Source organism: Alexandromys fortis, unplaced genomic scaffold (genome assembly GCF_014885135.2).
Source record: "Alexandromys fortis isolate MF-2015 unplaced genomic scaffold, M_Fortis_MF-2015_v1.1 scaffold_227, whole genome shotgun sequence".
In the NCBI taxonomy this organism is placed as follows: domain Eukaryota; kingdom Metazoa; phylum Chordata; class Mammalia; order Rodentia; family Cricetidae; genus Alexandromys; species Alexandromys fortis.
Genome location: NW_026068109.1, coordinates 970,043 through 984,390, shown reverse-complemented (window position 1 = coordinate 984,390; position 14,348 = coordinate 970,043). Strand labels below are relative to the sequence as shown.

At 43.8% G+C, this 14,348-nt stretch overlaps 1 protein-coding gene across 1 annotated transcript in view; it reads right to left on the bottom strand.

The window, feature by feature from the left end:
- The window catches only part of Rsph10b (radial spoke head 10 homolog B), a 40,271-nt gene extending 26,465 nt beyond the window's left edge, over positions 1–13,806 (bottom strand). The window contains 6 exon segments of the mRNA XM_050124423.1: positions 1,393–1,478; positions 3,814–3,987; positions 6,409–6,477; positions 9,141–9,216; positions 10,958–11,208; positions 11,866–13,806. Of these exon segments, the coding sequence (XP_049980380.1) occupies positions 1,393–1,478; positions 3,814–3,987; positions 6,409–6,477; positions 9,141–9,216; positions 10,958–11,205 (653 nt within the window). The 5' untranslated portion in view covers positions 11,206–11,208; positions 11,866–13,806.
- Positions 13,807–14,348: the final 542 nt, after the last annotated feature.

Genomic DNA, 14,348 nt, shown 5'->3' with positions numbered 1-14,348 from the left:
CACTAAATACTATAAATTTTGGGCACGTATGCGAGTGGAGACCCAAGGCTGACACCAGGTGTATTTCCTCTGTTGTTTTTCATATTTACTCTTTGAGACAGGGTCTCTCGCTGAACCTGAAGCTCACCAATTTGGTGGGATAGGGTGTCTTTAATAAGTTTTAAGAATCCTCCTCTGCTCTCCTGTGCTGAGGTTACAGGCATATGCTGCTATACCCAGCATTTTTTAAAAAGATTTATTTATTTACTCATGTGTATGAGTGCTCTGTCTCCATGTATGACTCTATGCCAGAAGAGGACATCAGATCCCACTATGGATGGTTGTGAGCCACAAATGTGGGTGCTGGAAATTAAACTCAGGACCCCTGGAAGAGCAGCCAGTGCTCTTGACTTCTGAGTTATTCTCTCCTGACCCCTCCTCCACCTTCTTTTGAAACAGGGTTTCACTGTGTAGCCCTGGCTAGCCTCGAACTCACTCTGTAGACCAGGCTAACCTCGAGTGCAGAGATGCACCTGCCTCTGCCTTCCGAGTGCTTGGATTAAAGGTGTGTGTCATCACTGCCTGGCTATTCCTGGCATCTTATGTGAGTGCTGGGGATATGTTAGTCCCCATGCTTTCCTGGCAGAATCATTACCAACTGATGCACCTCCCTAGCCCAGTAGTTAAGAGCACTTGCTGCTCTTCCACAGGACCAGCATTCCATTTCCCAGCATCCACGATAGACAATTCACAACCACCTGTAATTCCAGCTTGAGGAGACCTGACACACCTCTCTGGATTTAAAGGCACCAATACATATGTGCACACACATATACACACAAATAAAAAAAATCTTAAAAAAACATATAGCCCTGCTGGACATGAGGTACAGGTTTGTAATTACAACCCTTGGGAGGCAGAGAAAGGAGACTCTGGAGTTCATGGTCAGCAAGAACTTGTACATAAAGAGCCAACAGGGCAGGGGCTGTAGCTCAGTGGTAGGGGGCTTGCTTAGCATGTCCAGGCCTTGGGTTCAATCCCTAGCACTGCCAAAACTAAAATAACAACAAATGACTATCAGCTCACTCCAAAACCAAGCAAAAATATTGCTGTTCCTCAGAGAACATTCAGGAATGTGATCTGTGATGAATGCAGAGGACAGAGGAAGGCAGTTTCTACTCATAACTAAGTGAAATGTACCATCAGACGTTTAGTATGTTTTTATGAGTTTCTGACAGAATGTCTTCATTATTATGAAGAGTCTACTAGGAGTAATTGAAAACTCCACTGTACTTGGACGGAAAATGTGTTCTCCGTCGTTTCTGCACCTTATCTTTAGCCCTGGTGAGAATGAAGTGAGCCTCTAAAAGCTTTTCACCACAACCCAAATGTGGAGGGAAAGGTTGCACCTACCATCTTATTCCCCAGCCCTTTTTGATGTTGTATACCCAGTCTCCCTCATACCAAGAGGTTCCCTCTTGATTGTAATAGATGGAGCCCTAAAACAAACAATATTAGGAGAAATCAAGCCTCATGATGCAAATCCTCTTGGAAACATAAAGATCAGACATGCAAATCTAAGAACTATAAACTATGCAGAAGTCAATGTCACAGTTGCCAAGACACATAACCCATGATGCTTTGGTTTTGCAGAGCAGGTGGGCTGGGGAAATGTGGGTAAAAGTGCTTCCTATGCAAGCAGGAGGATCTGAGTTCAGATTCCAGAATCGACAGAAAAAAATCTAGACTCCCAGTGTAAACAACTGCCATCCCAGCACTCCTGCTAGGGAATGGGAGATGGAGACAGGGGACCCTCCGGGAGCAAAGGGCCGCAGCTAGCACTCTGTATACAGCCGTGAATAACAAGAGACCTGCTGCAAACGAGGTGAAAGAGGAGGACATGCACCTGAGGTTGTCCTCTGACCTTCACATGCACACCATGAAGAAGCATGCGAACACACATAAAGAAAAGGGCAAAGTATGTACACTAACATCACAAGTCAGCCATTTCTTGTGCGAGTCAGACATATTTTTTTAGGGAAGAAACACCTTGCAGAAACAACTTAATGGAGGGATTACTTATTTTGGTTTGTGGTTTCAGGGATTTCAGTCCATCCGCCTCAGTTCTGTTAGTCAGGGGCCAGCTGAGGCAGAGCGTCATGTCAGTAATCATTTGGCAGGAGCTGCTCACCTGTGACAGACAGGAAGTACAGAGGAGCAGGAAGGGACCAGGGACAAGCTAGTTCCCAGATGGCCAGCTCCCAGTACCTGCTTTCTCAAGCTAGGTCTCACCTCCTCTTGGGGCCATCCAACCCTTTGACGTTGAGACTTGATATTGCTATCTATAAGTATGTTGGGTCTTATTCATGGTATCTGGGGATAAATAGGGCCCAAGGTTCACACGTTGATCATGCTTGTTTTCCAGAAACTCCCAATTAGGACCTTCAGCCAGAGGCCAAGTTCCTCGCACATGAGCCTATGAGGAACATTTCCTAGTCACACCAATACAAGTCTGAATAATAAAATGTCCTAAGAAGGCATGGATCAGATAGAGAATCCCATCTTTAGTTAGGCATGGTGGCTCATACCTATAATCTCCACACTTAGGCAGTGAGGCAGAAAGATCACCCCAAGTTGGAGACTAGCCTGGGATACAGGGTAAGAGCCTGTTTCAAAACAAACAAAGGTGACTCATCAGGGAAAAGGTGTTTGCCTTCTAGTCCTGTGACCTTAGACCCACATGGTAGAGAGAATCAACGTCTACAAACTGTCTTCCTACCTCCACATGCACATCATGGAGTATGTGTGTGTGTGCATGTGTGTGTATACTTGCACATGTACATACACACATATAATTAAATGTAATAAAAATATGAAAATAGCTCAAATGTCCATTAACAGATGAATAGACAAATTATAGTACATATTTACAATGAACTATTAAAAAGATAGAGTACCAACACATGTCACAACTTAGATGAATCTTGAAAATATTATGCTTAGTGAAACAACTAGGCACAAAAGGTCACATATTATTTGATTCCATTTATACGGAAATGACTGTTATAGTTTGGATATAAAATGTCCCCGACAAGTTCATGTGCTTAATACTTAGTTTCCAGCTGCCAGTGTTATTTTGGAAGGTTCTGGAAACTTTAGAAGATTGGGGCCTATGGGGAGGAGTGGGTCACTGAGGGGTGCATTCTTGGGGGCTGTTGCATCTTGTGCTGGCCTCATCTCTCTTCCTCCTTTCTACCACGAGGTAACAGTCTCTACATGCTTCCACCACTGTCATATGTGATAGGCCAGGAACAGCACCAATGGCCATGGACTGAACCCTCTGAAACTGTGAGCCAAAAGCTATCTTTTCCCTCCTTGGTTGATTCTGTTAAGTTGTTATTGCTGGTAGTAGCTGTGGGTTGTTTTGTTTTCTTTTGAGACAAGGTTTCCCTATGTCCTTTGGCTGGCCTGGAACTCGCTCTGTAGATCAAGTTGACCTCAAACTCACAGACATACACCTGCCTTTGCCTCACAAATGCTGGGATTAAAGGTGTGTGCCACCATGCCTGTCAAGGGTTTGTGTCACAGTGCCAAAACGTCTGACTGACACAATGTCTAAGAGGTAAACCCATACATATAGAAAGTAGATTGGTAGGCAATTGCTTGGAGTGTGGAGTGGGAGGGATGAGGGCTAACTTCCTAATGCATATGTCTCATTTTGTGGTGCTGAAAACGTTTTTAGTGATGATGGTTGCACAATGTTATGAATGGTTAAGTTTACATCACGTAGACATTCACATGGATGGGATTCTTTCACGGGTTCACCTCACCTACCTTCCCATGTCTCTTGCCATGACACCAGTGGCCGATGTAGGACACGGGCTGTGTGCCACACTTGAACATACCAAATCCATTCCTCATGCCGTTGATCACTTCTCCTTCATACGTGCTGCCATCTGGCCATGTGTACACGCCATGGTTCATGGGGATATTCTTCACAAAGTCCCCCTACAGCAAAATGGCCACCAGAGTAACAGGAGAGGACAATGAAGGGACTCCACACCCAGGAGCTGTTTGAGAGTCTCCTGACCACTGACTGCCCCTGGCTCTTCTGTGGAAGTGGTGCGTGTGGCCCTCACATCCTCTTCTCCATGTTCCCCATCCTCTCTCACCTTGTTCTTTCAGTGCATGGAAGTTCAGGAAGAAGAAAGCTCTGAGAAGCAAGCAGGTGACCTGGTAATGTGGTGGCTGCCAATCCTGACCTTAACTTTAGTCTGTCAGGATCCACCTTGGAGAGGTCTGGATGACCATCCAGGTATTGATCACCTGTGGAAAACCTCTGTCTCACCATGGCTCACCAAAACATCCTGCAGATGTGTTAGTCAAGGGACCACCTCACAGGCACCTTCTGAAGACCTCACTGTGTGCTAGTGGAGGGTGCCTCATTGTGAGCAGCTTGTGGTGATGTGCGCCATGGCCCAAAGATGGCAGGTTCTCTCCCAGAGTGGTTCTGTTGGTAATGTTGGTAGTGGTGCTGGGAATGAACGTGGGCTCCTCACGTGCTAAGCTGGTGCTCTGCCACACTCTAAGACTAGGAATTCACTAGATAATCATCAGTCACCAGAAGACACAGCCATTGGCATTGGCCATTGGCCAAATAGCATATTGGTGCTCCCTGGCTCAACAAGCCTGAGAATGTCTCAAGAGCCACTCATTAACTCCCTTTGCCGGGCTGATCGTGGAGGGTTCTGTGCTTGCAAAGGAGAACCCTCAACCTCCAGAGAACTTCCAGAGACAGTGAAGCAGAAGGACCTGCCTGGTAAAACTACCACTCAGAAACTTTGAGTGCTGGTTGCAGGCTAGGTGGGTGTGGCATGGAAAGGGAGTTCTCTCAGAAAACCTGGCCCTAACACACTGCTGGGGCTGGATCCCCAGGCTCTCCTAAGTGAAGGATCAACCTGCCCTTGCTGTGTCCATTTCTCTGCAGTTCCTGTCCTGCTGCCCAGCTGTCATTTGAATGCATGTGCTATATGCATATGTCTTAAATGTCTCTGCTACCATTTACGAACACCATGACATTAGTAACTCTGCGGTAGACATTTCTAGAACAGCACTTCAGACACTCACAGGCTTTGTGGGTGGGAGCTGAAACTGGCACTGTCTCTTGGAGGGCAAATCTGTTCTCAGTTCTCACAGTCAGTTTAAAAATACCCACTTCCCCTCGGCCCAGCAACCCAGATGGTTTTTGTGAAACCCCCATAATGGAATACGTGCAGTCAGTATAAACAGATCTCTATGGATGGGTATGGCTTACTTAGGAAAGAATAAAGGAATAAAAGAGACTATATAAACTGTGCTTATACAAAGCATGAGGGATTAAACATACATCTGTGTGCTATGCACATGGAAAACATATAGATTATCACCAAATTCCATCCATGTGTGTTGCACACACACAGGACACCTCTAGAACAACAAATAACCAGCTACAGTGATTTCCAGACACCTGAGGCAGTCCTTGAGTCACTACACTGAACACCCAAGTTAGTCTCTGTACTCTTCTGTGCTCTGCACTTTTGGTTCTGGGTTAACCCTAACCTTCTCATTTGTTTTTCTTTTTCTGAAATAGGGTCTTACTGTGAAGACTCAGGATGGCATGGAATTCAAAATCTCCTGCCTCAACCTCCCAAGTGCTGGAATTATATGACACCAGTTCTGTCTGTGCTAACTTACTTGTTTTGTTTATTGGCTTTTTTGTTACAGGGTCTCATTACATAGTTCTAGCTGTCCTGGAACTCACTATGTAGACCAGGCTGACCTCAAACACACAGATATCTGCCTGCCTTCCAAACGCTGGAATTAAAGGTGTGCACCAACATGCCTAACCTAACTACTTTTTGTTTGTTTGTCTTGTTTTTTGAGACAGGGTTTCCCTGTGTAGGCTTAGCTGTCCTGGAACTCACTCTGTAGACCAGGCTGGCCTCGAGCTCACAGAGATCTACCTGCCTCTGTCTCCTGAGTGTTGGGATTAAAGGTGTGCACCACTACCACCTGGCCTAACTTACTTTTGTAAAAATAGTATTATCTAGATGGCTAGAGAGATGGTTCAACAGTTAAGAGCATGTATTGCTCTTATAGAGAACATGAGTGCGGTTACCAGTATTCTATCATATCATCCCAATTGCATGTGACTCCACCTCCAGAGGATTCAGTACCCTCTTCTGGCCTCTGAGAGGACTTGAACTCACTGGTCATAGCAACATGAAGACACGCTCTCTCTCTCTCTCTCTCTCTCTCTCTCTCTCTCTCTCTCTCACACACACACACACACACACACAATTTAAAAAATAAAAGTGAATTCATTAAAAATAGTGTAGTACGTTGACCATTAAGCTCTACAGTTAACTCTAACCCATGATAATGTTTTACCTCGTATTTCAGTCCGTCAGCCCAGATATAAGTCCCTTGTCCATGCATCAGTCCTTCTGAAAACATACCCTAAGAAAGAAATAACAGTGGACCTTAGATGGGAGCTGCGGCTCATCGGAGACTGGAATTCTGTGCATCCCTTTACCCACGGAAGTGTGCTGGCTGCCTGGGACAGCAGCAGGGTGACTGCTCTGAGCATTGCAAAAATAAAACCAAACCAAATTACCTAACTAGGTATAGCCAATTAAAACTATCATTCAGCTATCAGACACATCACATTTGTAAGTTTCATAGTTTGTTACATACTCTTACTGGAAATGATCAGTGTTCATGTGCACATGACTGTGTACTGACAGACACATACATGTATGGATATGTATGTACGTGTGTATAACCTAGGCTCAAGGGGATCCAGTGCTCTCTTTTGGCCTCCATGGGCATCTGCTCACACACAGAACAAGACATACACATAAGATTTAAAAATCTTTAAGAAGTATTCTACTATAATAAACACATATATCTGATAATCTGAATGAATAAATAAATGAATATCTTAATTGTGTCCTACAAATAATGTGGATATGTTCAAGGCCACTAGACTGTCTACTTAAAAGGGTTAAAATAACAAATGTTGGGTATGCTTCAAGTTTTAAAAAAAAAATTTGTCTTGTATTTTGGTGTGGGTCCTACAATGATGAAAGTCATAGAGTAATACATAAAAATTTATAAGTGAAAGCAGTTCCAACTGTACTCTATCATTGTGTGGTTAGCATGTAAAAATCGATGTACCTGTTCAAAGAACAGAAGAAACCATGCTAACTGAGTGTGTTTATGGCAAAATGACAGCAAGACTGAGGGTGCTCTTTAGGGTTCATCGGTTTTTATTTTTTGCAGTGCCAGGCATGGAGCCAGGGGTTTGTGCATGTTCGGCAAGGGCTCTACCACTGTGCTACCCTACCCCCCAGGCCTGAGGCTCTGCTCATCGCAGTAGGCCTGAGTTCCATCTCTGCTTCTGTGATAAAGCAACTTAGAGAGAGGATTTATTTGGCTTACACTTCCAGCTCACAGTCCACTGAGTCAGGACAACTTAGAGAGAGGATTGATTTGGCTCATACTTCCAGCTCACAGCCCACTGAGTCAGGACAGGAACTCTAGCAGGAACTTGAAGCAGAAACCACGAAGGAATGCTGATGGCTTTTACTTCTCTAGCTTCCTTTATTTTTTTTTTTTTTTGAGACAGGGTTTCTCTGTAGCTTTGGAGCCTGTCTTGGAACTAGCTCTTGTAGACCAGGCTGGCCTAGAACTCACAGAGATCCACCTGCCTCTGCCTCCCCAGTGCTGGAATTAAAGGCGTGCACCACCACCTCCTGGCTTATCTAGCTTTCTTATATCACTCAGGACCACCTGCCTAGGGGATAACACCACCTAATATATCAAATATATGGTTAACGATCAACACAATCCCCCACATACATGCCTATAAGCCAAATTGATCTGGATGATCCCTCAACTGACACTCCCTTCTTAGGTGACTCTAAGCTATGTCAAGTTAACAAGTAAAACTAGAGCAGCAACCTCTGTGTTAAATCTGTAGACCGAACCAAATACAGATAGAAGACATTTGGGGGGAAGAAGTTAGACTGTATTATGTAAGTTAGGACTACAACAACTGCATCTGTACTAGACATGTACTTTTTTAAAAAAAGATCATCTCCCCTAAAAGGTACAGTCTAACAACTATTTCCATAGAATCTGGATTATATTCAGTATTGTAAATTGTGCAGACATTGACAAGGAATATGTGAGGGCAGTGGGTGCAGGTTGGTGGCAGGGCACTTGGGTAGCACACTCCAGGTCACTTGGGTAGCACACTCCAGGACACTTGGGTAGCACACTCCAGGGCACACCAAGGTCACTTGGGTAGCACACTCCAGGTCACTCTAGGCCCTTGATTCCATCCTCAGTACATCACAAGGACAAGCAACAACAAAATACTTGGGAGGATATGCATAGGTTTTTGGGGTTTTTTTTTAAGATTTATTTTTACCTGTGTGCATGTGTGACACACAGACATACTTCCAGAGGCCAGAAGGGAGTATCACATCCCCTGGATTTGGAGGTACAGGCAGTTGTGAGCTGTCATTCTGTTGCTGGGAACCAAACACTGGTCCTCTTTTTTTTTGTTTGTTTGTTTTGTTTTGTTTTTTCAAGACAGGGTTTCTCTGTGGTTTTGGAGCCTGTCCTGGAACTAGCTCTTGTAGACCAGGCTGGCCTCGAACTCCCAGAGATCCACCTGCCTCTGCCTCCTGAGTGCTGGGATTAAAGGCGTGCACCACCACCGCCTGGCACTGGTCCTCTTCTACAAGAGCAACAAATGTTCTTAACTGTTGAGCCACCTCTCTAGCACCAGTGGTATGTCCAGGGTCTATGCAAACATGACAGCATTTTGTGTGGGGGACTTAAGCATCCAAGTTTGGCACTGAGCCTATGGATGATAGTTTTTTACCTAGTGATGTATCTATGCCTTGTCAATAGTTAAAAATCAGGGAAAACACCCTAAAATAAGTCAGTTATACTGAGTCATACCTCAGGCAGGAGTTAAGCATAAAAACAATCTGTGGTAGTTCTGATGGTTTTAGAGGAATCAGAGGAATTCACTGAAAGCCCTGAAAATCTAAGACTTTCAGTTCCTCCTTCCCCCAGCCCTCCTGGCTCCAGTAATTATGACTTACATGGTAGGTGTTTCCACCTTGAAAGACAGCGAAGCCTTCTCCCTCATACAGTCCTCGGATTTTCTCTCCTTCATAGCTACAAAGAAATAGAGTTCAAACTCATAAGTGGTGTGGGTTAAAGCACATGGGACATCAGGGTCATGCAGCTGTCGGTGTGGTACAAGATATTCTAGAGACAGAACCCAATGCTAGCTTTAAAACACTGTGAGTGCATTTAATACCCCAAACCATACATTTTATTTATTTCCATCAAAAAAATCTCTTTGTTTTTACGGAGAGATGGTTTATGTGTGCACATGAAAGTGATCTGGAATCATCCTTTACTGCTCTTCCACCTCACCCACTGAGGCGGGGTCTCTCAATCAAACCATGAGCTTGCCGGTATGGCTAGTCTTCCTAGCCAGTTTGCTCTAGGGATTCCCTGTCTCTATCTTCCAAAGCCTGAATTATAGACTGGTGGACCACATGTTCACCTGGCGTTTACCTAAGTTTCTAGGATCTGACTTTGGTCCTTACGTTTGTATGGTCAGCAATTCAGCTACTGGGCCATCTTATTAGTCCCTGAACTATACATTTTAAATGGTCAAAATAGCAAATTTTATGTATTTTTACTGAAAACAAATTGTTCTTTGGGCTGCTAGCTCACAAAAAATGACATGGAGATGTATTCATTATGAAAAGCTCAATCTATAGCTTAGGCGTGTCCCATTAGCCCTTATAACTTAAACTAACCCATTTGTATTTATCTACATTTTGATTTATGGCTTTTTATCTCTATTTCATCTTGCACCTCCTGTTTCTTCTCTGTGTCCTCTGGCATCTCTCCTGCTGCTTAGATTCCCCCTCCTGTCTCTCTGCCCGTAAGTCCCACCTAATGTCTTCCTGCCTAGTTATTAGCCATTCAGCTCTTTATTAAACCAAGCAGAAGGTGCCTTGGCAAAGATACATTTTCACAGTATATAAAAAGATTTTTCTACATTTTACCATGATAAAAACATTCTTGAAGGACTGGAGTGATGGTTCAGTGGTTGCTCTTGCAGAGAACCTGGGTTGGATTCCCAGGTGACTCATGACCACCTCTAACTCCAGTTCTAGGGGATCTGACGCCCTCTTCTGGCTTCTGTGGGCACTGCACACATGTGCACAGATAGACATGCAAGCAAACACTCATATACATAAAGATTAGAAAGAAATACATCTTTAAGAACTGTTTTTAAAAGGTTTTTAGGGAGTTGGGAAAATGACTCAGTTGCTAAAATAACTGACACATAAACCCAAGGACCCGAGTTCAGATCCCCTGTGCCCATGTCGAGGTGCAGCAGCACACATCAGTCAGTAAACACACACCACAAAAATATGATGACCGAGTTCAGAGACCAACACCCATATTACAAAAATTTAAAAAAAGAAAGAAAGGAAAGAAAAGTGAGGCATTGTGGTACACCTTTGTAATTCCAGCATCCCAGTGCTGGGGAGACAGAGGCAAGGATCTCTGGAGCTTGCTGGCCAGACCATCCAACCAAATCAGTGAGTTCCACACTCACACACAAAAGTGTTTTTGGAAGTAGAGAATTGCAGGATCATAAAACTGTATGTGCCAGGTGGTGGTGATGGTAGAGGCGCACACCTTTAACCCCAGCACTCAGGAGGCAGAGGCAGGCGAATCTCTGAGTTCAAAGCCAGTCTGTTCCACCACCACCACCACCACCACCACCACCACCACCACCACCACCACCACCACCACCACCACCACCACCACCACTTCCATGTGACATTTGGCTTACAGAGACTAGCCCTGTCAGCCCCAAGAAAGTTACCTTTCCACAATGAGTTTGGTCAGGATGGGCTCTTCATACTGGGTTTCATCTTCATTCTGATACATATTTGCAGAGTCTCTTTTGGGTGCCAACTGCTTGAGTGGCATTTCCAATACTGGGAGGGCACCAGCCGGTACTTCCTGCTTCCCAGCGCCATCTTTGAAAGCCTCTGGGTTTTCCGAATTGGAGGACGGAGAGCGGGCCGACTTATCGCCTTTCTTGTCTGCTTTTTTCTTTTCTTTCACCATGGCCTTTGGAAGAAGTAGAGTTTACTTCAGATACAGAGTTAGTCAACGATTCCTTCGGTAGGCTGAAGTGTTGTTTCAAAGCATGGATGGGTTTTACCTGAAAAATTATGTCTATAAATACTTGGTTGTTTCAATCATAAAAATTATTATCATTCTACTAAAGCCTGAGTAACAACAAATATCATTCATTTATGTAAATAATTCAATTTCAATGTTGCATGACTGTTTAAACGTGTTTAATATTAGAAGCATTATAAAACATTATTTATTTTAGTTACAATTTTATTGCATTTATTTATCTGTTAACTTTGTGCATATGGGTATGTGTGTGGGCACCTGTGTGCCATGGCACGTGTGTGGAAGATAAACCACAGTTTTCTGCAGGTGCTTCTCTCCCATCATAATGAGTGTCCTGGGGATCAAACTCAGCTTGTCTGGCTTGGCAGCAAGCACCTTTAACCACTGAGCCACTTTTGCCAGCCAATGTAACATTGTCTTTTCAGACAGTGCTGTAGTTAGGAATGGTAATCCTCAGTAGGTAAAGCAGGTAGGCCTGAGTTCAGATCGCCATCGCCCATGTACAAAGCTAATGCAATGGCATGCGTCTGTAACGCCAGCAGCGGGGAGGTGGAGACAGGAGGATTCCTACTGCTCACTCACAGTTTAGATCACACAGGAGCTCCAGGTTCAGTGGCGGACGTTGTCCAAGAAAATAAGGTTGGCGTGGGAGAGAGGACTCTGTAGGCAAAGGTTCTTGCTACAAGCCTGACAACTTGGGCTCAGTCTTTTGAACCTGCATGGAGGAAGGAGAGCACTGACTCCTGCAAGTTGACCTCTGACCTCCACCAGTGAGCCATGGCAGTTGCACACACACACACACACACCATACACAATAAAAATAATAAATAACAACACATACATCACACAGAATAATAATTTAAAAATAAAATACAAATGAAACCATCACGTCCATAAGAACATAAAGGCTATTGCATGTTAGCAATGTTGTATCCTGAAGCAAACTGCTTTCTGCCTCAGATATCAAACAAAAATAGTATCTTATGTCAAGATTCGGGTGACAGAAAAAAATCCAGAAGTATGCAGTGCAGATCAATAGATACAGAGTGACTTCATGCTTTTGAATTTGAAATCAATGACTGCGTAGGCTCTAGAGCACAATGGCAACTTCCTGTTGTACATGTGGTGCATATGTGTTTGTGTGTGAGGGTATGTGCATGTGGAGGGCTGAGCTCAGCACTAGGTCTTCCTTTGTCTCGTTGTGTCTTATTTTTTTTGAGTCAGGGTTTCTCACTGGACTTTGAGGCCACCAGTCAGGTAAAGCTAGCTTAGTCAGGGAGCCCCAGGGGAGGCTCCTGTGCTTGCTTCTCAAGCACTAGGATTATCGGTGCATGTCACAGTGTCTGCATTAAAAAAGATTTAAAAATATTTTTGAACATTTCATTATTTCTTGTTTATGGGTGTTTTGTCTGCATGTATGTCTGGGAAACACATGCATGCAGTACCAACATTTCACTATTTTTGTGATTATGGGTGTTTTGTCTGCATGTATGTCTGGGCAACACATGCATGCAGTACCCAGGAAGACCAGAAGAGGCATCAGATCCTTCTGAATTGGACTTAAAGACAGTTGTGGGCTGCCATCTGGATGTTGGGAATTGAACTCTGGTCATGAAAATCTGACAACAGGAAAAGGTTTCTGAATGTACTACCAAAAATTAATTCAAAATCAAATGCATAATGAATCCAACATATTTCTGGCATAACTCTCCTGGGTTGTATCAGATAACTCCACTGTCTTGGTTCTTTGTCCTTTAAGGTTTCTTGGTTTGTTTAAAAATTATGTGTATTTATGTGTGTGTGGAGTATGTGCATGTGAGCGCCGGTGCCCTCAGAAGAGGATCCCCAGAATCTGGAGATAGAGGTGGCTATGAGTCACTTGACACGTGTGTTGGGAACTGAACTCGGGAACCTTTGCTCCATCTTGGTCCTTAACACTCAACCTGTGCACTTTGTACCGTGTATGCCATCATGCCATGCAATGCTCCTTGAAACACCTCAGCTCAGATACGACTATTACATTATATGAATTGTAGGGTTTTCACTGTACAGTTTCCTACTTTTATAAAACTATGATTTAATTACAGAAAAAGGCAATATTTTTCTATTGTCATTCCTCAGTGTGTATATCTTTGAATGAATTGTTAGAATGTTTACAATTTTTAATTTTGTGTGTACATGAGAGTCATCATAATCATGTAGCAGGCACTCAACTGCTGAGCCAGCTCTAAAGCCCAAGACCTAATTTTATATGGATATAAACAAGCAGGCTAGCAAGATGACTTCACAGGAAAAGGCATTTGCCCACAAGCCTGAAGATCTGAGTTCAACTCCCCGAATCCACAGGATGGAAGAGAATCGATTTCTGCAAGCTTTCCTCTGACCTCCATTTGTACAAGTGACACACTAGCCGTAACCCCACCCCATTAGATAAATAAAATGGGAAAAAGTGAAGCACTAAGAGCATTTGCTGCTCTTGTAGAGGATCTGAGTTCAGGCCCCAGCATTTATGTTGGATGGCTCACAGCCACTTACTTCAACTCTAGGGGATCCAACACCGCCTTTGGCCTCCATGAGTATTTATATATACACACACATAAATAAATCTTAAAAACACAAAATTGCTTTATTTAACAAATAGTAATTTAACTGTATCCCAAAATTGTTTTGAAATAAAGTATTATTTACAATCAGTAAATATTTGTTGTGCACACCCATTTTATATACTAAAACCTGAGTCATGCAAAAAATTTCTTGGGCAGAAAGGGGTGGAGTGGAAAATGTGCAAGTAGCCCTGTTGTAGATTCACGGCTGGGTGGCGCTCATCCCCACGGGGGTCAGAGGGGAGAGAGTGAGCTGCAGTGTTGAGAGCAAAGCTCCAAAGCCACGATTTTCAGGCCCCTCTGATACTGATCTCATTCATTGTGCGCTACTATGTTAGCCAAGCAAGATATAAAGAAATCCTGGGAAGCAAAGAAGTCTGGTCCATCTGGGGGTGGACCGAGTGGCACTCCATGCCTGCCTCTTCCCACCTCAGAGTTTCTTTCTCCAACACAGCAAGCAGT